At 35.2% G+C, this 26,466-nt stretch overlaps 1 protein-coding gene across 3 annotated transcripts in view; it reads left to right on the top strand.

Moving 5' to 3' along the window:
* CNTN1 (contactin 1) overlaps positions 1-26,466 on the top strand; it is a 385,274-nt gene that overhangs the window by 296,959 nt on the left and 61,849 nt on the right. For all 3 annotated transcript variants that reach the window (XM_012465626.2, XM_064369834.1, XM_012465627.2), the window contains one exon: positions 11,683-11,832. In XM_012465626.2, coding sequence (XP_012321049.1) covers positions 11,683-11,832 — 150 coding nt within the window. The remainder of the gene's footprint in view (positions 1-11,682; positions 11,833-26,466) is intronic.

Raw genomic sequence — 26,466 nt, 5'->3', positions numbered from 1 at the left:
CTCAGTGTGATGCTCCTCTCCCTGAGTCCACATGTTCTCATTGTTCAGCACCCACCTCTGAGTGAGAACATGTGGTGTTTGGTTTTCTGTTCTTGTGTCAGTTTGCTGAGAATGATGGTTTCCAGATTCATCCAAGTCCCTACAAAGGACACGAACTCATCATTTTTTATGGCTGTGTAGTATTCCATGGTCTATATGTGCCATATTTTCTTTGTCCAGTCTATCACTGATGGGCATTTGGGTTGGTTACAGGTCTTTGCTATTGTACACAGGGCTGCAATGAACATACATGTGCATGTGTCTTTATAATAGAATGATTTATAGTCCTTTTGGTATATACCCAGTAATGTGATTGCTGGGTCAAATGGAATTTCTATTTCTAGATCCTTGAGAAATCGCCACACTGTCTTCCACAATTATAAACCTAAAGCTTGAGCAGTTTCTTTTTTTTTCTTTTTTTTTTTGAGACGGAGTTTCGCTCTTGTTGCCCAGGCTGGAGTGCAATGGCGCGATCTCGGCTCATCGCAACCTCCACCTCCTGGGTTCAGGCAATTCTCCTGCCTCAGCCTCCTGAGTAGCTGGGATTACAGGCACGCGCCACCATGCCCAGCTAATTTTTTGTATTTTTAGTAGAGACGGGGTTTCACCATGTTGACCAGGATGGTCTCGATCTCTTGACCTCGTGATCCACCCGCCTCGGCCTCCCTAAGTGCTGAGATTACAGGCGTGAGCCACCGCGCCCGGCCAGCTTGAGCAGTTTCTACTTTTCTGAAGAGAATGTAAAAGTATGATAATAATGAAACTATTAGAAATTAGCCACATTAAAATAAACAAATGGCTTAAATTTGGTTTGGCTCTGAAAAAGGAATACTAATTGCAATCATTTCATTAATTACTTATGTATGCTTATTATGTAGCTCAATTAAAATATGCTTCTCATTTTAAAATATCCACTAGAAAGTAAGTTCCATGAAGGTAAAAACTGTTTTATTCACTGTTCTATCTCTAGCACCTAGATCAGGGCCCATAGTGCTTATTCGTTTAACATGTATTTATTGAGTCCTCACTGTGTGCCAGAACCTGTTCTTGATGCAGTATGTATAGCTGAGCAGCAGTGAACAAAATAGACACAACAACAATAACAGCAACACAACCTGCCTTCAAGGAGCTGATATCATAGGAGAGATGCCAAAACACAATTAAAATATGTCGTTAAGTCATGCGGTGATGAATGCTAGAGAGAAACAACAGAAAAGAGGAATGAGTGGGTACTTCTGATATTAATCATGGCCACTGCTGCTTTCCTAAAGTTTCTGTTTCCATTATATAGCTTTTCCAATTCTTTTACTTTCATTGCATTTGAGTCTTTTAATCTGAAGTATGTTTTCTGTTGGCAGTTTATAGTCAGATATTCACTGTGTGTGTGTTTATGTGTATGATCCTGCTCTCTAAACATAAAATGAGGGGAAGTTCATATTCACTATATATGTGTATATTCACACACATACATACTTAATGAATACTTTAGGGCTTACCAGATACATTTGAATTTATAAGAATAGGTTTTATATTTTATTAGCTTAATTTCAGTGAATATGAAAGTATTTCTCCTAGATAGCTCTATTTCATCTTCCTCTTTTGCACTAGTATAGTAATATATATCACTATATATTAATAGTATATGTTATATGCTATTATAGTAATATATATTACTGTATTACTATATATTAATATAGCATATATTTTATGCATATATTAATATAATATAGCAATTAATATATTAATATATAATATAATATAATAATTATTATTATTATATATTTATATATTAATAATATTATTATTAATAATATAATAATATATAATATATTAATATAATATAGCAATTAATATATTAATTATATTAATATAATATATTAATTTAATATAGCATATAATTATAGCATATATTAATATATTTTATTATATATGCTATATTATATATGCTATATTTTTTATTATATATTATATATGCTATTTATTATATAGCATATATATATTTTTAATTATATATGCATTATTTTTTATTATATATATTATATAGAATTTTTTTATATGTGCTTTATAGCATATATATGCTATATATATATTTTATATATGCTATATATATTTTTTATTATATATGCTATATTTTATTATATATGCTATAGTATATTTTATCATATGCTATAATATAAAGTAATATAGTAGTATATATTACCATAATATATATGCTATTAATATATAGCGATACATTGTTATATATATATATATTACTATAACACAAAAGAGGAAGATGAAAGAGAGCTATATAGGAGAAACACTTTCATATTCAGTGAAATGTGTGTGTATGTGTGTGTGTGTGTATTACATCTATATATGTCACAAACCCAATAATCTTATGTTAAAATTATCACTTTCTATAATTGTTTGCCTATTAAAATAATACATGTTTGCTTATATTATCCTTTGTTAATTTGTTTGTTATATTATCCTGTATACTTACTATTTCTGGTCCCCCTCATTTGTTCATGTTGATTTTACTTATCATCTGTCTTAGTCTATTTTGCATTGCTATAAAGAAATATATGAGGCTGGGTGATTTTCAAAGAAAAGAGATTTATTTGGCTCACAGTTCTGCAGGCTATACAAGAAGCATAGCATCAGCATCTGCTTCTTGTGAGGGCTTCAGAAAGCTTTCATTCATGGTGAAAGCAAAGTGGCTTGTCACATAGTGAGAGAGGGAGCAACAAAGGGAGGAGCAAGGTGTTAGGCTCTTTGTAACAATCAGTTCTTGAGTTCTTGCATGAACTAATTAATAAAACAAGAAGTTATTCATTGCTGGAAGAAAGGCACAAAGCCATTCATGGGGAATTTACCCCCATGACTCAAACTCCTCCTATTAGGCCCCACCTCCAAAACTGGGGATGAAATCTCAACATGAGATTTAGAGCAGACAAACATAGAAACTATATGTCACCATCTGATATCATTTTTTTACAGCTTTGCTTCTACTTGTCCCCTTGTGCAGCTAGTATCAAATACATTACATATAATTATAGATCCAATAGCACAATTACATACATACACACATATAAATGCGCAAAGTATGTGTGAACATATATACATGTATATATCGTTTTCTACAATTACTTTTAAATAAGAGAAGATAGAAGAAAAAATAAGTATTTATACTATCTTTTATAATTAGAAAATTACCTTTACCAACACTCATTATTTTTGGGGAGTTTAATCAAATTACTGTTTGGGATCAACTACTTTCGACCTGAAGAAGTTCCTTTAATAATTTTTGTAAGATAAGTCTATTAGTAACAGTATCTCTCAGTGTTTATCTGGGAGTTCATTTTGCCTTTGGTTTTAACATATATTTTCTTGGATATGATATTCTTGGTTGACAATTTTTGTTTTTGTTTATTTTCACTGCTTTGAATATGCCATCTTAGATACCTTTTTCAGGCTGAGAAAATTGTTTTCTATTCTGTTTGCTGAAAGGTGGCTCAAAATTCCTTTTTTTTTCTAATATATTTATTATATCTGGGTTCCTCATTCCTTTATGTAAAACTGTTTTTTATCTGATATAATTTTCACTAGGAAGAAACTTATAGCATTTCTAATTGTTCAGGTTGTTAGACTCAAAGTTCTTTACATTTTTTCTAAGAGAAAATGTCTTTAATTTCATCTTTATGTGATATTTCCAAATTGCTTTTCATTTTACATTGAACACTTTAAAAATATTGTTCTTTGGTCTTTTATCTTCATTGTTTCTGATGAGAAGTCAGTAATTGCCTTAATCATAATTCCTTGTACTTGATATGTCCCTTTTCTGCGACTGCTTCAAGATTTCTTTTGTATTTGCTTTTCAGCTTGATAAAATGCATTTATCCTAATGGAGCTTTACTTGCTTGACTTCTGGTATCTTTGGGTTGAATTTTCTTCAACTGGAAAATTCTTAGCCACTTATTACCTCTTCAGACATTTCCTCTGCTCTACTCTCTCTCTCCTTGGTCTCTCTTGACATGTATGTTAGATTGTTTGACGGTATTCTGCAGATAATGGACACTCTGTGTGTGTGTGTGTGTGTGTGTGTGTGTGTGTGTGTGTGTGTGTGTGTGTGTGTGTGTGTGTGTTTCTGTTTAGATAATGGCTAATTACCTCTCTCACTTTTATAATTTATTCTGCTAGATTCAGTCTGTGAATAATTGCATTAAAATACTTTTGACCTTCTGCTTTATTGTGTACAGGAATTTTTATTTCTAGCATTTGGCTGCTTTTAATATTGTTCACATAGTACTCCATGGGAATTTCATATTTGTTTATACAAGTTGTACATATTTTTCACTTGACATTTTCACTTATAGTTATGCTAAAACCCATCAGATGATTTAAACATCTGGGCCATACTTAAGTCTAGCTCTGTTAACTTTTTTTTTTTTTATTGACAATGGGTCACATTTTTTTATTCATGTGTCTGATAACATTTTGCTCAATTCCAAACATTGTGTATAGAAGAACAGTGATTACTAAAGTAAATATTAATTGATGTCTGGGAAAGTGCATGTCATTATTTTAGGGACTGAGTCAATCAAATTTGTAGTTGAGATGATGTGAGCATTGTTGTTAGATTTTGTTTAATATAGCCTTCAAGTGATTTAAGTGTAAGATCAGAACTTCCTACATATCTGAGTATCTGGAGGTTTTCTTGTCCTGCTATCAGACTTTTCAGCAGGCTCTCCTACCTTGGACCCCACAAAGGGTTCTTTCAGCTCCCCTGCTTCTGCCCAGAAAGCTGCTGTCTGATAATCAGTCTAAAGCCCAGAGTGCTTGGGCTTCAACAGATCCAAAGCACCTGTCCCTCACAGAGGAAGCAGATCTCTCTCAGCACTCCCGCCCTTATCTCATGTCTGTGGTATCTGTGCCCCAAAGAGAAGTTCTCTTTTTTCTTCTTTACACTGTGTTCTGTCCCCAAACTTTCTTGAGTATATATGATGAAGGCCTATGAAAAAGAAAGAATCGCCAAATTATTATAGATTCTCCTTGTTCTTTGATCTGATCATCCAGTGATTTTAAACAGCCATATCAGCCTATACTTTGTTTTTAAATATCTGTTAGAAGTTAACCTGTTTTCTTCTTGTTAACCTCTATAACTACATCCTTCTTTCATCACTGTTCTACCAATAATGAATTTTAGTCCATTGTGTCTTCACAAACTCTGCTTTCTAATGGGCTTTGAAAGATGATGCTTTGTACGTTATCTATGTGTTCTTTGTGTTAGTGTACTAGTGAAGTCCTCTTGTGACTGCATACTAAGTGGAAGTGAAAAATATTTTCTACAACGAATACAGAAATAAAAATTATATGATTTTTATTTATGGTGTGACCACTAAGAAACAAAGATACAGTATTAAACTCAGTTTTATGAAGGTAAATATTTAAGATATTAAATAAATATTTTTCAAAGATATCAACTTTCAGTATTCCAAAGATTAAATTTAGAATAATGAGATGAAGAAATAGACTTATGTATTTTACAGGAAACCTATTGTAAATTTTACTTCTCCTGGATTGTTTTTAGTGGATGGACAGCACACAGTTTGATGCCATTCCTGGAGTTCTACAAGATGCTGAGGTCATTGTTAGAAAATTATGTTTGATTCTATGCTGCTACTGTCAGAGGGCAAATTATAGATCATTATTAGTGATGGGGTATGTGTGTGTAAAAGGACGTTGGACAGAACATAAAGAGGCATGGTAACCATGCTATGAGAAATAGTTAAGAGGACCTGGAATAAATTATCCAAAAATGAAGAAGAAAATATAGTTATATTTAAATTTCTGTCATATGTAAGACTGAGTTGATTATCAAAAGTTTTCTGCAATTAACATCTTTGCACATAAATGTTCCTTTGTACTTTAGATTATTTCCCTAAAATAGGTATTTGTAAATTAAATTATTGAGTGTAAACAGCCAAAACCCATGAGCTGTATTATATAATTGCTCTGCAGTAAGGTAGAGCCAGTCTTTATTCCCATCAGGAGTATACGAGTATATCTTCTGCCATATCTTTACCTAGTATTAGTATTCTCTTTTTAAAAACAAAAACACTCTAGGTTTATTGTAGGAGAGTTTTTTTTTTGTTTTTTTTTTGTTTGTTTGTTTGTTTTGCCTTTCTGTTTCTTCAGTTTTTGTAGTTCTCATTTCAAACATGAATTTCTCTGGATTTTATGAGGCTACATTGATATTTCCCTTAGAGAAGGATCAAGAATTCACACCTTCTGAGATGCCAGAGCACAGCTTGCTTTTCTTTGCTTCACGGAAATTGGCCAAACTTATGGCTCCTTCCAGAGTCCTGCCAGGTGATCTGCGGGTTGGGTCTAGGACCTGTAACATGAAACTGAGTAGGTGCATTAGAACCAGTGAGAAGCCTTTAAACGCTCATTTTTATTTAGAACCTCTGAGTGAGTAGGTTTGTTCAGGGTACTTTCAAATATTCGGGTTTTAGATTGAAATGGGGGATTCCAAAGATACTGCTTGTGTTTAGATCTTCAAGAAATACCAGGACTCACTGAGGTAACTTCTAAAAATCTACCATGGAGGGGTTACATTGGCTGGAGTTATTCTTGACACAATCTGTTTTTTAGTCCTGAAGTCATTCTGGCTGTTTCTAAAGTTACTCAAACACCTAATCAGTGTGGTCTAAAGGTAAGGCACCACAGCATGGTTTCCAGGCAACTAAAACACAATGAATTATTGGCCTGAGGATACCCATGGGCTTGATTCGCTTTTCCTCGAAGAATGGTGAGAAACTTTTTATTCCAAGTCTTAGGGCTTCAAGGCATTGGTAAATAGATCTATGAATTACTGCTTATAGCTGGGTGCTAAACTGTGTACTTTTGCCTAAGTACTAAAATAAGAACTAAGGTCTCCTGCTTTATATCTCTTTTGTTTATAATTTACACTAAAGGCTGGGCACAGTGGCTGGCACTTGTAGTCCCAGCATTTTGGGAGGATGAGGCAGGCAGATGGCAAGGTCAGGAGATAGAGACCATCCTGACCAACATAGTGAAACCCCGTCTCTACTAAAAAAAAAACAAAAAAGAAAATTAGCCAGGATGGACACAGTGGCTCAAGCCTGTAATCCCAGCACTTTGGGAGGCTGAGGCGTGTGGATCACAAGGTCGGGAGTTCAAGACCAGCCTGGCCAACATAGTGAAACCCCCTCTCTACTAAAAATACAAAAATTAGCTGGGCGTGGTGGTGGGTGCCTGTAGTCCCAACTACTTGGGAGACTGAGGTAGGAGAATGGCTTGAACCTGAGAGATGGAGGTTGCAGTAAGCCAAGATCCAGCTACTGCACTCCAGCCTGGGTGACACAGTGAGACTCTGTCTCAAAAAAGAAACATAGCTGGGCATGGTGGTGTGAGCCTGTAGTCCCAGCTACTTGGGAGGCTGAGGCGGGAGAATTGCTTGAACCCAGGAGACAGAGGTGGCAGTGAGCCAAGGTCGTGCCACTGCACTCTAGCCTAGTAATAGAGCGAGACTACGTCTCCAAAAAAATTTTTCTGACACTAAAAATAAAACAAAACTAACCATTAAATATACAACAGTTAGATTATTTTTAAAGAGAGATGCCTCTAACTGGTATTATACAGTTGAGATCTGATTTTTCACTGCAGAGATTATCTGTATGGCCTACCTCAGAACTGACCCAGTTAAAACTCAGGTCTAAAACAAGGTCTGCCCCTGATCCCCAGTATTTGCCTCCATTATGCAAAGTACTTTACTCTCTTTCTGCCTTCAAGAATAACAAACAGGTTACAAGGAACTTGGCTAAAGAAAGAGGATGCAAAGTCTCTCTATTCCTGTTTCTCTTCTCCATTTGGCTTGAGGGATAAATCTGCTTCCAGAGCAAAGCTGACTTCTGTAGGAAGCAGGCTTCTGTGGAGGTGATTTTGGAAGGAAGAGAAGTAGAAGGAGAAGGAGAAGGAGGAGGAGAAAGAGAAGGAAGAGAAGAAGAGGGAGAAGAAGAGGAGAAAGAGGAGGAAGAGGGAGAGGGAAGAAGAAAAAATAAGAAAAAGAAGAGAGAAGAAAGGATCCAGTAGTTCCTAGGTACAAGTTCATTTATGAAGACATTTAGTGCTCACAGTAAAACATATAAAATATGTTTTAAAGGGAAACCCCTGAAGCATACACAGCAGCAATGGAAGAGAGAAATGAGAATCAACTCACAATTGAAGAGAAAGGAAGAGGCCTTAAGAAGATGGAGAAGTACTTTCTGCTTTAGACAGAACAGGACAATTTATGGGCTGAATGTATGACAATATAGAGTCATAGAGTGATGGATATTATGTGGTGGGGCAAGGTAAAAGAGTACACTCCCTCTCTTACCTGCCTGATCCAAGGATGAAGAAGACACTAAAGTGACTGCCGTACACAAGGCTGTGCTTTTTGCATTGAGACGCCGTCTACTCTAAACAGACACAAACTTTAGAATTTGCATCTCATATATATATAATTGTAAGCAAAAATGCAATAAATACTTCTATTTGTTAAACATCATGCTGGGCATACTAGGTCCTGAGGGGTTTCAAAACATAAATAAAAAGTAGAAGAAATGTACAAATGGCTACAAATGATAGCCAGGAACAACCAAGGGGAGATAGAAGAAATATGTTGAGTGTGGGCCTGCTGTGGACCTAGCCAGACTTGGAGTTCCATTTGTAGTGATGATGTGGGCTACTTAGCTCAAGACAAGAGCCAGGAAAAATGTCACAGAGAATGTGTTTTAAATGATGTGCCTCTGATGTGCTTGGGGTTAGAAGTGCCACCCAGATCTGCAGAAGTAAAAGCAGCTTAGAGAGAACAGACACTTTTAATTCTTGGTACATCTTTAAAAAATGATAGATGTTAATCATTTTTTTGCTAAGTTATTCCTAGTACTTACATACACTGTTTTATTGAGGTGGGTATTATAACTATCTACTAAAATGTGTTTGTTTTAGATACTTATATTCTCATAGGTACTGATGTTAATATAAATTATCAAGAATCATAATAATTGGGTTTATCTAAAAAGAAGAGTTGTCAAGCTATTAGCATTCCTGGTGGGAATATTATTCTTATTTATATCAAATTCCTTTCTTAATCATTCAGATTGTCCATTCTGGAAGTCCTTCCTCTTGACATGAACTTCCTTTTCCCCCTTTGAGAGAGTTGTTTGCATCTTTGGACCAAGGGCTTCTTCCTAGGTTCTACCTATTTGAGGTCATGACTCTGAGTTTGGTTGCTTTATCTTCCTTTCTTCATCTCAGTCATTAAAATCAAAGCCTTGACCTCTCAGCTGGAATCCAGATCTAGCATGAAATGATTCCTGTTGACTTTTCCTGCCTTACCTACCGTCATTCCTTCACATATTTTTGGTGGTCAACTAGGATGTTCTACTCTTGGAAAATGTCTTCCATTTGTTTGGGGTATTTCCATACTGGATCCTTACATTTTTCACATGTGCTTAAAATCAGTCAGTCAGCTGCAGCTTCTCTGCACATCCAGCTGGTTCTTCTTTCTCTGTCCTAGCACATACCTGCTCTTACCTGTTGACCTCCCAGCCTCCTGGAAAAACCCCACTGTAGCCTTGATCATCACAGGAGCACAATATTGTCACCCTTTGGAATGCGTCCAACATTTCCATTCTTCCATTCCTTAAATGGTGCTGGAGTTTTGCAGGCTAGGAAGCAGGAGAACAGGTCAGACTGTCTCCTCAAGTCTCCTAAAACACTTCTGTACTGCACACGCCCCAGCCTCCACCAAACTCAATAATTTTAAACTCACAAACAGCTTGATCAGCTTCTGCCTTTAAGGTTCTGTATTAGTTTCCTAGGGTTGCCAACAAATCAACATAAACTTGGTAGCTTAAAACAAACATAGTTTGGAGACCAAAATCAAAGTGGTGACAGGACTGAATCCTCTCAAAAGGCTCCATTCTCTGCCTCCTCCAGCTTCTGGTGGCTCCACATGTCCCTTGCATTGTGGCTACATCACTTTCATATCTGCTTCAGTGGTCTCACAGCCTTCTGGTCTTCTAGGTGTGACTCTTCTCTGTTTCTTTCTTTTATAAGGACATTTGTCATTGGATTTAGAGCCCACGTAGATAATTCAGGATAATCTTACCCGAAGATTCTTAACACATACAACCTTAAACTTAACTTAAAGGGTCTGGCAAGCCTTTTTTTTTTTTTTCATATAAGATGACATTTACAGGTTCTGGTGATTTGAACATGGACATATTTTTGGGTGGAGAAAGGCACCATTTAACCTAAGACAGTTTGTTTTTTTATTAAGGGGTCAAAATCATTGAAAAGCGTCCAGGAAAGAAGGGCTACCTTACTCAGCATCATCACACAAGCTCTATTCTCCCTTCACTCCATAAACAGCCCTTCACAAACCAAAACTTCACTTTACTTCTTTAAACTACCTAGGAAAATATTTTTATGCATTTCAATTAAAAGAAACAGGTTCTGATTTGGTGTGAGGGAGGAGTGAAAGAGATATGAGATAAAGAGGTAGAAATCCTTAATAAATCTTAATAAAATAGAGAGGAAGGAAAAGGGAAACTTTTAATTAGAAAGTCAAAAATGTATGTCAAATCTACAGAAGAAATCCATAACAAAATAAGAAGCTAAATGGCAAAAGTAGTGTATAGCAGTGTTAAAATTATGGCACGGTGAGATGGGACAGTCTGAGCCATGCGAGAATTTGTCCAAAAGTAGAAACTGGATGCTGAGGTGCCTGGTATTTATTGTGTTGATGCATACATCATCTTTAACCATTACATATTCTTGGGCTACACTGCCAGATAAAACTTCCCTAAATGATAAGATATTGAGTCATAGAAAAGCCTACAAGTACAGGTATTTACATGAGCAGATTGATTATTAAAAACATATGTGGAAATATTTGAGGAAAGCTTAAAATAACACCCAGATCTTCCTTGGATGTATGTTTTATTATATCTCAATTAAATAAGCAATCTGGGATCATATTCCACCCATAATTTATCATCTCCCATTAGTATCTAGTAACATGAATTCTGAGGGATACCTAACAAATCTTAATAAATTATTATAACATTAATTTTCACTGGTCCAAATTATTTGAGTATAAATCAACAAAACCAAGTAAAAATTATATAAACAGTAACCTCTTCTATCCTAGTTATAAATTATTTGCTAGCCATAGACTAAAACAGTGACAATCCATAACATTTTTCTGCTCCAATTGTACCCTTATCTCAGGAAATCTTTTTAGATTCTACCTTCAGACTATAGCTCCTTGCTATTCCAGGTGCAGTTAATGGACTAGCAGCAAGCCTGGTGGCTCGTTAGACATGCAGAATTGCAGTCATCCCACCTTGAACTTGCTTATGTATGTGATTTATATGCATATCACTGTTTGTAAGTAAGTTTATTATTTACTAAACCTCTTCTCTTACTCTCTTGAACTTAACATTTTGTCATTCCCAGTTATAGTTTTTATTTCAACTCAATGTAATATATACCATTCTCCCAGAAATAGTAAAATAAAAATGTGAAGTTATAAAAGTGATGTTAATCAACCTATATTCTCTGTTTAATGTTTATTTTATTTAGATCCCCCAATTATTGAAGGAAATATGGAGGCAGCAAGAGCAGTGGACTTAATCCCATGGATGGAGTATGAATTCCGCGTGGTGGCAACCAATACGTTGGGTAGAGGAGAGCCCAGTATACCATCTAACAAAATTAAAACAGATGGTGCTGGTATGTATGTAAGAGAAACCTGAAATTTTTAAAGATTTGTAAATGCAGTGCGACTTCAATATATGGTTGAACGTATTTGAAAAGAATGCTCTGAGGTAAGTAATTCATCTAAAAAGCATGTATGTGTATTTCACATGTGTGTATTCTCTATCAAGACATGCCACAAATCAAAAGAGGAAATATGAAGTTTAAGAATGTTTTACATAATTAATGTAGAGAAAGAGGTAAATAGGAACCACTGAAAATGCCACTGAGACTGTTGAAATGAGGTAAGTATTTAGATCATAAACTTTAATGTAAATTCTGAATCTTAACCAGGCAGACTCTTGCTTGATTAAACAGATTTCATGATTTAGAAGGCTCATAATTTTATGTGTTTCTCGAAGTCATTTATAACTGAATGGCCAAGTAAGTGTATATTTTATGGTAAATACCAGCTGCAATTAAATAGCCTTTAGTGCAAGAAATACTCTATTCTTTTTTCCTTCTCCCCTATATTTCTAAGGAAAAATATTGTTCTGATTCTAATGATAGCTTTTATTATTCCCTGTATCAAAAAGAAAATGTAGCCTCTCTGAGCTCATTTGACTAGGCTTTGCCAAACTTCAGTGTTTTAGATGGTGTAGAGAAGGCTTTAAATGAATGATAGAATTCCATTAAAATTCTACTGTGATCTCTTAATATCACTTCTCTACATTCCTGCTTACCTCAGGTCCTTGGCCTAACTTCTAAATATAATGATTAGTTCTAATGTTTTTGCTTTTAAAAGCCAAGTAATGCACAGGAACTGCCACAAGTAAACTATCTCTTAGTTTCATGCAATTTAATGTAATTAATTAGATAAAAATGATACTTCTGAAATTAAAGGGCAAAAGCACTAAAATACCTTGTCTGTAGTCAGTATTTTACATGTATTTCATTTAATCCTCATAATAACATTTTGACAGGTAGTCCTATGCTCATGTTCACTAATGGGCAATAGACTCAGACACTAAATAGTTTATCTAAATTAATATGACTAATTGCAAGATTCAGAATTCGAAGCCAGATCTGACAGCTGTTCTCACACATTGAGCTTTCTCTCTTAAAGTTGGCTTCTCAAGCAGGACTCTAGAAACACATTTATACGAATCTTTATTAGAGTTCTAATAGAAACTTAGATTTCATCCTTAACTATTATACTAGATATGACCTAAACACTAAACTTTTTGTTTTAGCATATCCACCTGCAAAATGAACACTAGTGTTTGCTTTTCTCTACCTCATAGAAATTTCATCAGGATATATACGTAATCTAAGGTGAAGCTTTATAGGAGACAGATACCACATAGCCAGGATTTCTCTGTTTAGTTTTTATTATTATTCCCTAGAGCTGCCTATATTTGTAATACAGGCTTCTGTATTATAGACTGAACACTGTTGCTCTTTCTTTAAAACAAAAAATAAAAAACTGGCATGATCCCACCAGTGGTTTACCTGTGTAATTTTATACTGACAGATCATGTATTTGATTTAACAAGCATCCATTAAAACTGCAGAAAATACCAAGTGATTAAATTGGTCTAAACAAACTTAGGTAAAACATTTTTACATACCTATCTCAAATATAGGCCTTTAATCATGGAGTTTAATTAATTTTCTGTGATCTCTTGATATGACCTAAGTCTTACCTGAACACCATTTTTTGAAATAAAATTGTCATGGAGAAAGTATACTTTCTTTGGCACTGGTAATAGATGTAGGCCTCCCTCCTTCTTTTTTGGTTCTGTTGCAAATACTATCCTTATTATTTATCTCAGAAAATTATTTCTTTACAATATATAGGCTCATCATCTAGACATGATTACCATATCTGTCTTAAATTATTAATCTCAAAGTAGAAGTGACAAAATTAACTATTTTTTAAGAATAATAACAAAAACGATGTCTCAGAGAAATTCAGTCTATTTCTTTCATACCTAAATTTCTGAATATAATTTATACTTAATATCATATCTAGAAGTGATGTGCTCACTGCTAGTGGTTTGTATGTGACTTTGAAGAATATTTACCTTGATGTCTTCTTATCCTTAAATATTAGGAAAAAATGGTTTTCAAGTAATATTAAACCTAAAATTTTGTCAGAGTTGTTACTTGAAACCAACTTATTTTCATCATCACCTTCACCTCTTACATTCCATTTTCTCAAATGGTATTTTGTTAAGGACTGAGTTCGCTGTCTAGTGTGCTTACTAAATAACTTTCTTTACAAGCCGTCAGAGCCAAGGCTAAAAGCAAACACACCTATTGACAGAGTAAGACACAACCTTGTAGTGATATGAGGTGACTCATTCTTCTTAATTGTAAAAAAAAATTAATTCCGTAACTTCTAACACATTTGTTAATCTATCAGAAAATATTTTGAGACCTTTGGTTAATGAAATCATAATGACTATAGTTTATACATTTGCAGTATATTGTCAGACATACTGCTTAGTTCTGTTTGCATTGCTTAGGTTAATTCCCAGAATAACTTTATTAAACAGATGAGGAAGTTAAGATTATGCCCAGCTAATGTGAAGCAGAGCTGGGATTCAAATCTAGATGTTTCTCGTTCTAAAGGCTTTGCTCCTAGACCACCTTCTGAAGATAGTACACAGTATTGCCAGAATTGCGGCTGCCGCCCGCTGAACCTTTGGTGGAATGCTGGCATTATCATATAAAAGCTCTGTAATTTGAGGCACATTACTTAACCTCTGAGCCTCACTTTTTTTTTTTTGAGACAGAGTGCACTGGCTCTTTTTTCGGAGTGCAGTGGCACAACCACAGCTCACTGCAGCCTCGACCTCCAGGACTCAAGCTATCCTCCTGCCTCAGCCATCCTAGTAGCTAGGAGTACAGGGACTTGTCACCATGCCCAGCTATTTTGTGTGGTTTTTGGTAGAGACAGGGTTTCTCCATGTTGCCCAGGCTGGTCTTGGATTCTTTGCCTGATGCAATCCACCCGCCTCGGCCTCCCAAAGTGCTGGGATTACAGGGATGAACCACCTCGTCTGGCCTGAGCCTCACTTTTCTCATTTCTAAATGGGAATCATTTATCTTAAAGGATGATTTTTATGTTTACAAACATACAGGACAGCAGTTAGCACTGCAATGCATAGTATTTGCTCAATAAATTTATTATGCTATTACATTTTATTTAAAAATGTAATATACTTACAAGAAACTATGCTCTCTTGTCTACTTTGTAATGGAGTACCCATTTAGCAATATATTTTCAAGCATAGATCATATAACTTTATATGATTTTTAATCATTGTATGTATTTAATATAAAATTCAACAGAAGTTCTGTTGTTTTGCTATTTACTTGCTTTATTAACATTGAATATGCATAAAATTGGACACTTACATTTTTTATTTTTATAAGAAAAAAATACTTTCTAAATAAGGGATATTTGTCTTGCCATGTACCATTATAACAACTCTCTAAGAGATGCCAGCATATGTTATGTGGGACAAAGACTGCTTCCCATTTGATGGAAAGGTTGGTCCCCAGCCTCATTATGCTGACTGAAAGACAAGACATTATCCAATGCCACACATGCCCTAATCTGTCCAATTACTTGATGTTAAGATCTCAGTGCACAGTTGGGTACATTCTTTGGATTCAGACAAGTGCATCATAAAATGGATGCTCCCAAATGAAAAATTAGAAGATGTATTTGTAACTCATTTTAACCCATTTAATTTTGACTGTGGAAAAGAGATAACAAAAGCATCCTTTGAAATCATATGTCATTGTAAGACATGCCCCCTTAGCTAATAGCTCTGCAGGTGCAGTTGGTGGGTCCACATCCTAAAAATGTACATTCCGGTTTAACATCTTTGTTAGTTAGCCAGATCAAGCCAGTTGAGAAAAGGAAAAAGAAAAAAGAATAAAACCAGAAACAACATGTTCATATTATATATAAAACCTCAATTTCCTGCCTTATGAAGGTCTATCATTCTTTCATTTAGTATTCTTTCTCGCTCTTCTTTCTTCCTCTTTTTTACACATATTTGATAAATGAGGAGAATAGAACTAAGAAGCTATTTTAAGCTGGTAAGGTACTATGTGATGTTAGTTGCTGTCATTAATAATTAAATAAATCTTTTTTAAAAGAAGCAAAGAGGATAGATTTTTAAGCTATCAGAAGACCTGAATTAAAGACGGCAGCTTTTCTACATGTGAGCAGTGTAACCTGGGCAAGTTAGTTAATTTATTCGGGACTCATTTGCCTTTACTATTAAGTGGGGATAATGCCATTTCTCCATGTAACTACTTCAAAGTGGTGATCTGGGTATCCAATTAGATATAGTATATGAAAATAACTTCTAAGTTCTGGATATGTCTATTATTATGCTGAGATCATTCATTCAGCAAACTTTTTGAATTAGGGAGATTTAACACATTGAATTAAAACTAGTAGTACATGTTTATTTTTTGCCACTATAAAAAGGGCATATCCAGACTGGGTGCAGTGGCTCAGGCCTGTAATCCCAGAACTTTGGGAGGCCAAGGCGGGCAGATCATGAGGTCAAGAGATTGTAACCATCCTGGCCAACACGGTGAAACCCTGTCTCTATTAACATATACAAAACTTAATTGGGCATGGTGGTGCGCACCTGTAGTCCCAGCTACTTGGGAGGCTGAGGCAGGAGATTCGCTTGAACCTGGAAGGCAGGGGTTGCAGTGAGCCAAGATCATGCCACTGCACTCAAGTCTGGTGATAGAGCGAGACTCTGTATCAAAGACAAAGAAAAAAGAGCATCTCCAGGACTGCAATCCTTTTTTATTCATATTCTTTAGTGCTTTACATAACACAATGTCCATAGTTGGTGCTCAAAAATATTTGTAGAAGAAAAAAGGGAGAAACAAGGAGGGTAAGATGATAATTGGGGCAACTGGAAGTTAACCGAGGATGATGAAAAGAAAAATAAAAAGGAACTGGAGCATGATCCACTGTTGGTTTACCTGTGTAATTTTATACTGATAGATCATGATGAAAAGAAAAGGAGTCATCAAGGCAATGAGATTTGCATATTATAATTTAGAAGAATCTGTTACCAAACATATTGTGTTTTGATGACTGAAAACAAGTTTACAGTGAAACCCCTTCTCTACTAAAAATACAAAAATTAGCTGGGCATGGTGGCAGGGACCTCTAATCCCAGCTTCTTGGGAGGCTGAGACAGAAGAATCGCTTGCACCTGAAGGTGGAGGTTGTAGTGAGCCAAGATCATGCCACTGCACTCCAGCCTGGGTGACAGAGCTAGATTCCATGAAAATGACAAATAAATAAATAAAACAGATACATTTGATGCTATTGTCCATATACTGAGGAAAACAGAAAGTGTTCTTTTACTTAATTTAAACAAATAATCTGTAATTGGTTTGGATTATTCATAAGAATTGTACTGTGGATTATCATAATGTTAATGTAAAAGTTCTTCTCTGCCCATCCAAACATTTTCCCCAACTGACTGATTCTTAGATTATCATTTCAATGAGCAACTAAAAGCTCACTCTGCTTCACCTATTTAAATTTCCTCTTTGAAAACAAGGTCTATAATAATAAACAAACTTACAGTTTCTGTCTGATAAGACATAATTATGATCCTCTATCTTTTTAAGCTACAATGAGAACATCATTTTAACCTGGTAGATTCTATTAGGGGAGTTAGCAATCTGTTCCTTTATCAGAGCAGGCGCTCATAAGAACTACTCTCATTTTAATATTAAAATATTATATAGCTCATTTTATTAATAGCTCTTCAGAATTATATAAATACTTAAGAATGTATGTATAAATATAGAATTAAGGCAAGTATTAGAGTTTAATCCTTTTGCTTTTCCAGACTAGAGCACTATTTACATAACCATGTTGCATCTCTTACTAAAATATTTGTATTAGATCACCATGAAATTTTGATGCAAGTTAAAGTAAAAAGTTAACTTTTCATCTGTACAAATGACTGTATAAGTTAAAGCAATAGTTAATAAGAATTACTAAAATATTTATTTTAAATCACCATGAAATTTTGAATCTCTTCCTAAAATCTTTATATTAAATCACCATGAAATTTTGTTGCAAGTTAAAGTAAAAAGTTAAATTCATGGTTAACTTTTCATCTGTACAAATGGCTATATAAGTTAAAGCAATAATTAATAAGAATTAAAGTAGTCAATACATTTTGAATAAAGAGCTTATCTTCATGTACTTCATAATTTTTATAATTTAGGATTTATCACAAGCCAGTTTGTACATTGTTAAATAAAACATCAAAGCCCAAAGAGGTGCTTTCATGCTAAGCTTTTAAGCATTCAGATCCGAAAGGAAAACTAGCAGCACTAATTTTTTTTCATAGGAAAGAATAGTCATGGCATTGGCTTATCTTTTGAAAATTTTTTAGATCTATGACTGAAATACAGAAGCACTCTTATAAGCATCATATGGGAATTTCTATGAAACAAATTAAGACAAAAAGACAATTTAAAGCACCTCCCTATTTTTCTTTCACAGTAAAATTATGCATGTTGTTAATGAATGATTAATTCAATAATTTTAATGAATAATAGTTTACATTTTTTAAATGATTCATTGTGTAAAGAATGTCTAGTTTGTTTTCTGTTAAATGCACTAGAGCCTAAACTTAAATAAGCTTCCTTGTGCTGAGGGTGATTTACTTCCCTGAAACAAATCACTCTTTGGCCAATTCCCTGTTTCTGCAGGGATAAGTGCAGATAGATGACCTAACTGCTCTATTCTCAGATTCATGTTAAATATGTAGGTTATGTATCAATTCCACCTGTGAAAAACTTTTTCTAGTATGCTAAGGCTACAATTGAACATTCAAAGCTAAATGGGAGAAATTAAGTCAATAATTAATCCAATTAAGGTAAAAAAAACACGATTAAGAGAAGCAGTTACCTTTCTTCTGTGCTTTTATGTTCTGTTTTCCATGTACTGAGCTCAATGAATGATCTTTGAAGAGCAAATCAATCTTGAATTATTTATTTGAAATATGTTAAAGCATACTTAAAAGAAACATGATGAAATGGAAATATTCAATCTAAACATACTCAATTTTTAGGTCTGTTCCAAATAAAAAGGCAGATATTGATTGTAGGCAGATATTGTAGGTCTGTTCCAAATAAAAAGGCAGATATTGAAATGAAAAGCATTACAGTAAAATGCTTTAATAAATAATACTTGTCCTAAGGAAGACAATATTTGATGCAACAAATTGCAGTGTATGTTAGTTATTTTTGAAATTATTTGCCTGTGACTACTATACTTGTACTTAAACACCCAAAATTTGATTTATTGTTTGATAGGACAACATACTTTTTGTTTTCCTACAGCATGAAGAGTTTTAAGTTCAGAGTATGAGTTATAGGGGTAAAAGAGTTTTTGTAAGTTATTTCAATATTCCAGCCCTTACTATGTATTCTATCTAAAGTGCTACAAATTATTTTTAACCCTGTATACCCAATTTCATTTTCTAACACTCATGTAATGACAGTTGAATAGTAAAATAAAATCTCTCAAATTCATATTATTAATAATTTCTCTATGGGAAAGAAAATAATCATATTCTTTGTTTTTAATGTTATTTTAAGTTAAGGGATACATGTGCAGGTTTGTTATATAAGGTAAACTTGCGTCATGGGGTTAGTTGTACAGATTATTTTGTCAACCAGGTATTCAGTATAGTACCCATTAAGTTGTTTTTCCCTCCTCCCACTCTCCACTCTTCAATAGGCCCCAGTGTGTGGTGTTCTCCTCTGTGTGTCCATGTGTTCTCATCATTTAGATCCCGTTTATAAGTGAAAGCATACAGTATTTGCTTTTCAGTTCTTGCACTAATTTGCTAAGGATAATGACTTCCTGCTCCATCTATGTCCCTGCAGAGCACATGATCTTGTTCTTTTTTATGGCTGCATAGTATTCCATGGTGTATATGTACCAATTTTTCTTTATGCAGTGTACCACTGATTGGGCATTTAGGTTTATTCCATGTCATTGTTATTGTGAATAGTGCTGTAATGAACATACTCATGTGTGTATATTTAGAATAGAACAATTTGTATTCCTTTGGGTATATAACAAGTAATGGGATTGCTAGGTAGAATGGTATTTCTGTTTTTATGTCTTTCAGGAATTGCCACACTATATTGTACCGATGGCAGTGGTTGGTACTGGTTTTTCCTTACCATATTTAATGTTTTTTTCAAGAACTCTTGCAGGGCAGGCCTGGTGGTAATGAAATCGTTCAGCATATACTTGTCTGGAAAGGATTTTATTCCTCTTTTGTTTATGAAGCTTAGTTTGGCAGGATATGAAATTCAGGGTTGAAAATTCTTACCTTTAAGAAAGTTGAATATTGATCCCCAATCTCTTCTGGCTTGTAGAGTTTCTGCCTAGACAGAGAGACCTCTAACCACATATGTCTAGAGGTTAGAAGAGAGATTAGGGCTAGAGACAGAACTTTGAATATTTAAAGCCATGGGCCTAGGTGTCAGTACTTAAAGAAGATCCATGGAGAGAATAGAAAGGAGTACATAGAAGAAGTCCTAAGTCATCCAACAGTTACAAGTTGACAGAGGGAGTCAACTAAGCATGAATAATGAGAAGGAACAGTCCATGAGGTAGAAAGAAAACCCAGTTGGTAAAATCTGAATTTAAGAAAAAATGAGAGATTCAAGAAAGAAGATGATCAATTCTGTGAAACGCTCCAAAAAATGTTAAATTTAAAAAAGAATAAACAAGTGACATTCGATTTAGCCAAGTGCAGGTGACTGATGACTTTGTAAACAGTAGTTTTGAAACACTAGTGGACAAAGAAACCCAAGTGGAGCATGATGAGAAAGAATAAAAGACAGTCATATTACCCAGCTCACAGGGCCATGGAGTACATTGAATGGACTCATGGATGTAAAGTGGTTAGCATAGTGCCTGGCATATATCAAACACTTATTAAAATTAGATGGTGGTGGTGTCAGCACTACTATCATCAGCATTACAATACCTGATGCAGTAGAGTATGCAGAACTGAGATTGGATATTTGGTGACCATGGATTGCATATTATATAACAATGTATAAGTGTTCCCTTTTTCTCCACAACTTTGCCAGCATCTGTTATTTTACTTTTTAATAATATCCAGTCTGACTAGTGTGAGATGATATCTCATTATGGTTTTGATTTGCATTTCTCTAATGATCATGATGTGGAGCTTTTTTCATGATTGTTGGCTGTAGGTATGTCTTTTAAAAAGTATCTGTGCATGTCCTTTGCTCACTTTTTAAGGTGGTTGTTTTCTTCTTGTAAATTTTTTTTAAGTTCCTTATAGCTGCTGGATAATAGACTTTTGTCAGATGCATAGTTTACAAAAATTTTTTTCCCATTCTGCAGGTTGTCTGTTCACTCTGTTGTAGTTTCCTTTGCTGTGCAGAAGCTCTTTAATTAGATCCCATTTGTCAATTTTTGCTATGGCATCTTCATCGTGAAATCTTTTCCCATTCCTGTGTCTTGAATGGTATTGCCTAAGTTGTCCTCCAGGGTTTTTATAGTTCGAGGTTTTACATTTATGTCTTTAATCCATCTTGAGTTCTTTTTTGTATAAAGTGTAAGGAAGGGGTCCAATTTCAATCTTCTGCATATGGCTTGCCAGTTATCCCAGCACCATTTATTGAATAGGGTGTTGTATCCCTATTGCTTTCATCAGCTTTGTGAAAGGCCAGAAAGTTGTAACTGTGTGGCCTTATTTCTGGGTTCTCTGTTCTGTTCCATTGGTCTATGTGTCTATTTTTGTGTACTGGTGCCATGTTGTTTTGATTACTGTAGCCCTGTAGAATAGTTTAAATTCAGGTAGTGTGATGTCTCTATCTTTATACTTTTTACTTAGGGTTACCTTGGCTATTTGGACTTTTTGGCTCCATGTGAATTTTGAAAGAGTCTTTTCTAGTTCTGTGAAGAATCTCAATGGTAAATTTAATAGGCATGGCATTGAATCTATAAATTGCTTTGGGCAGTATGGCCATTTTTATGATATTGATGCTTTCTATCTATGAGCATGGAATGTTTTTCCATTTGTTTGTATGATCTCTTGATCTTTGAGCAGTGGTTTGTAGTTCTTCTCACAGAGATATTCATCTCCCTAGTTGTCTGTATTCCTAGGTATTTTATTCATTTTCTGGCAATTAGGAATGAGATCACACTCCTCATTTGGCTCTTGGCTTGACTGCTGTTGGTGTATAGGAATGCTAGTGATTTTCCGACATTGATTTTGTATCCTGAGACTTTGCTAAAGTTGTTTATTAGCTTAAGAAACTTTTCCGCAGAGACTATAGGGTTTTCTAGATATAGGATCATGTCATTTTCAAACTGATATGGTTTGACATCCTCTGTTCCTATTTGTATGCCCTTTATTTCTTTCTCTTGCCTGGTTGCCCTGGCTAGGAGTTCCAATACTATGTTGACTAGGAGTGGTGAGAGAATGTTTCCTTCTCTTGTGCCAATTTTCAAGGTGAATGCTACCAGCTTTTGTTCATTCAGTTGGATGTTGGTTGAGGGTTTGTCATAGATGGCTGCTATTATTTTGAGATACATTCCTTCAATACCTAGTATATTGACAGTTTTTAACATGAAGGAGTGTTGAATTTTATCAAAAGCCTTTTATGTACCTATTGAGTTAATCTTGTGGCTTTTGTCTTTAATTTTGTTTATGTGATGAATCGCATTTACTGATTTGCATATGTTAAACAAGCCTTGCATCCCAGGGATTAAGTCCACCTGATTGTGATGGATGAGCTTTTTGATGTGCTGTTGGATTTAGTTTGCCAGTTATGCTGTTGAGGAGATTTTTATTGATGTTCATCAAGGATACTGACCTGAAAGTTTCTTTTTGGTTGTATTTCTGCCAATTGTTTGGTTGTATTTCTGCCAATTTCTGCAAATTGCCAATTTGGTTGTATTTCTGCCATCCTGTTTTGGTATCAGGATGATGCTGGTCTCACAGAATGAGTTAAGGCAGAGTCCCTTATCCTCAGTTTTTTGGAATTGTTTCAGCAGGAATGTTACCAACTCTTCTTTGTACATCTGGTAGAATGCAGCTATGAATCTATCTGTCCTGGGCTTTTTTTGGTTAGATGGCTATTTATTACTAACTCAATTTTAGAGCTCATTCTTGGTCTGTTTGGGGATTCAGTTTCTTCCTTGTTTAGTTTTGGGAGTATATGTATCCAGAAATTTATCCATTTCTTCAAGATTTTCTAGTTTATGTGTATAGAGGTGTTCATATTATCTGCTGGTGGTTGCTTACGTTTCTGTGGGGTAAGTGAATATCCCTCTTGTCATTTCTGATTGTGTTTATTTGAAGCTTCTCTCTTTTCTTCATTAGTCTAGTTAGCAGTCTACCTATTTAATATTTTTTTTCAAAGCACCAGCTCCAAGATTTGTTAATGTTTTGAGTGAACTTTTAGTCTCAATCTTCTTCAGTTCGGTTGTGACTTCAGTTACTTCTTATCTTCTGCTGGTTGTGGGATGTTTTTGCTCTTGGTTCTCTAGTTTTTTAGTTGTGATTTTAGATTAACTTGAGATCTTTTTAACTGTTTAATTGGGGCATTTAATGCTATGAATTTTCCTCTTAACACTGCCTTTGCTATGTCTCAGAGATTCTGGTATGTTGTATATTTGTTCTCATTAGTTTCAAATAACTTCTTAATTTCTACTTTAAGTTTATTATTTACCCAAATATCTTTCAGGACCAATTATTCAATTTTCACATAATTGTATGGTTTTGAGTGAATTTCTGTCTTGATTTCTAATTTGATTTTGCTGTGTTCCAAGAGATTGTTTCTTATTATTTTGTTTCTTTTGCATTTTCTGAGGAGTGTTTTACTTCCAATTACATGCTCAATTCTAGAGTATGGGCCATGTGGCAATGAGAAGAATATATATTCTGTTGTATTTGGGTGGAGAGTTTTGTAGATATCTATCAGGTCCATTTGATCCAATGCTGAGTTCAGGTCCTGATTATCTTTGTTAATTTTCCATCTTGATTATCTAATGTTGTCAGTGGGGTGATAAAGACTCCCACTATTATGTGAGAATCTAAGTCTCTTTAAAGGTCTCTAAGAATTTGCTTTATGAATCTGGGTGCTCCTGTCTTGGATGTATACATATTTAATATAGTTAAATTTTCTTGTTAAATTGAACCCTTTGCCATTATGCGATGCCCTTCTTTGTCTATTTTGATCTTTATTGGTTTAAAGTCTGTTTTATCAGAAACTAGGATTGCAACTCCTGCTCTTCTCTGTTTTCCATTTGCTTGGTGGATTTTTCTTCATCTTTTATTTTGAGGCTATGAGTGTCATTGCATGTGAGATGGATCTCTTGAAGACAACATAAAAATGGGTCTTGGTTCTTATATCGGCTTGCCACTCTGTGTGTTTTAATTGGGGCATTTAGCACACTTACTTTAAGTTTACTGTTGATATATGTGGATTTTATACTGTCATCATCTGTCATCATGTTAGCCAGTTATTTTGCAGACTTGTTTATGTGGTTGATTTATAGTGTCCCTGGTCTCTGTAATTCAGTGTGTTTTTGTGGTGGCTGGTAATAGTCTTTCCTTTCCATATTTAGTGCTTCCTTCAGGAGCTCTTGTAAGGCAGTTCTGGTGGTAATAAATTCCCTCAGTCATTGCTTATCTGAAAAGGATCTTATTTCTCCTTGGCTTAGTTTGGCTGGATATGGAAATCTGGGTTGCAATTTCTTTTCTGTAAGAATGTTGAATATTGGCTCCAAATCTCTTCTGGCTTATAGGGCTTCTGGTGAAAGGTCCATTGTTAGTCTATTTGGCTTCCTTTGTAGTTGACATGACCTTTCTCTCTAGCTGCCTTTAGCATATTTCTTTCATTTCAACCTTAAAATATCTGATGATTATGGGTCTTTGGGATGATCTTCTTGTGAAGTACATTATTGTGGTTCTCTGCATTTCCTGAGTTTGAATGTTGACATGTCTAGTTAGGTTGGGAAAGTTCTTCTGGATGATATCCTGAAATATGTTTTCCAAGTTGGTTCCATTCTCCCCATCTCTTTCAGGAGCACCAATGAGTTGCAGATTCAGTCTCTTTACATAATCCCATATTTCTTGGCTTTTTTCATTCTTTAAATTATTTTTTCTCTATTCTCATCTGACTGTCTTATTTCAGAAAGCCAGTCTTCAAGCTCTGAGATTATTTCCTCTACTTGGTCTATTCTGCTGTTGATACTTGTGATTGCATTATGAAATTCTTGTAGTGTGTTTTTAGCTCTATGAGGTTGATTACATTCTTTTCTAAACTGTCTATTTTGTCTGTCAGCTCCTTCATTGTTTTATAATTATTTTTAGCTTCCTTACCTTGGGTTACATTGTACTCCATTAGATCAATAATCTTCATTTCTGTGCATATTTTGAATTCTGTTTCTGTCAATCCAGCCATTCTGAGCCCAGTTCAGAGCCTTGGCTGGAGAGGTGATTCCATCATTTGGAGGAAAGAAGGCACTCTGGAGTTTTCAATTTTAAGCATTTGCAGAGGATTTCTTCTAATCTTTGGGGGCTTATCTGCCTTCAATCTTTGAAACTAATGACCTTTGCTTTTTTTTCTCTTTTATCCTATTTGATGACTTTGAGAGTTTGATTGTGGTATAAGGTAGATTCAGCCAACTGACTTCATTTCCACAAGATTTTTATGGGGCCAGCATTCAGCTCCCAATTCCAGGACTGCATGCTATAACTCTGGGGACTTGTACTGGGCCCCCACTTTGTCTTCTGTCTCCTAAAAGTTTGGCATCCACTTCACTGGACAGGAGGGCTGAGCTGTGGCAGCTGTAACAGAGTGCTGGCAAGTGCTGTGGTGTCTGCCTCCCTGCAGGTGTTCACCACAGTGGCAGAGGCAACATAGCTGAGGAGGGGGTGGGAGCAGAGGACCCCTGGTGGAACTGTGCGTGGTCACGCTGGAAGTGGTATTGACTCAAGGGCTGGGTGCTGGTGGGCAAGGTCTGGGTGCCTTCTCTGTGTCCCCCAAGCAAGAGTGATCCACCATATACTTCTATAGATAAAAGGAAAAGCATGTAGTTTTATTTCTGCACAATTAGTGTACATACTCCACCAAGACTTTGCATGGCTAACATCAGAAGCCTTAATGTAGGTATTTTTGAATCACAATTATTAGGAGCTGCAATTCAGTAAACAGATATCTTGCTGTGAGCACTCTAAGGAAGGTGTGGCTATTCCACAATGGGCGGAGATTTAGGGACTAACATTTCATCTCTTTTAAATGTTTAACAGATTTGAGAATTATATTTCACACTGAGTCAAAGCATTTATGTGGGAAAGGTATGTCCTCTATAGAAACATGAACTTCATCCACATGGCTGGATAGCTGGGTGGTGCCCAGACTGCAGGAACAAACAATGAATGCTTTATTCTTCTGTACAAGGTCAGTTAGGTGTTAAGTATACACAAATCCAATAAGATACAGTGCTTACCTGAAGGAGTTTCAAAGAGAGAGAAAAACTTGGAGAGAATCAAAGAAGAGGCCATTGGACTTGGCAATTCAAAG

The sequence above is a fragment of the Aotus nancymaae genome, unplaced genomic scaffold (assembly GCF_030222135.1).
Source record: "Aotus nancymaae isolate 86718 unplaced genomic scaffold, 86718_ANA_hifiasm-v0.15.2.pri h1tg000092l, whole genome shotgun sequence".
Taxonomy (NCBI): Eukaryota; Metazoa; Chordata; class Mammalia; order Primates; family Aotidae; genus Aotus; species Aotus nancymaae.
This window is presented reverse-complemented; position numbering and strand designations above follow the sequence as displayed.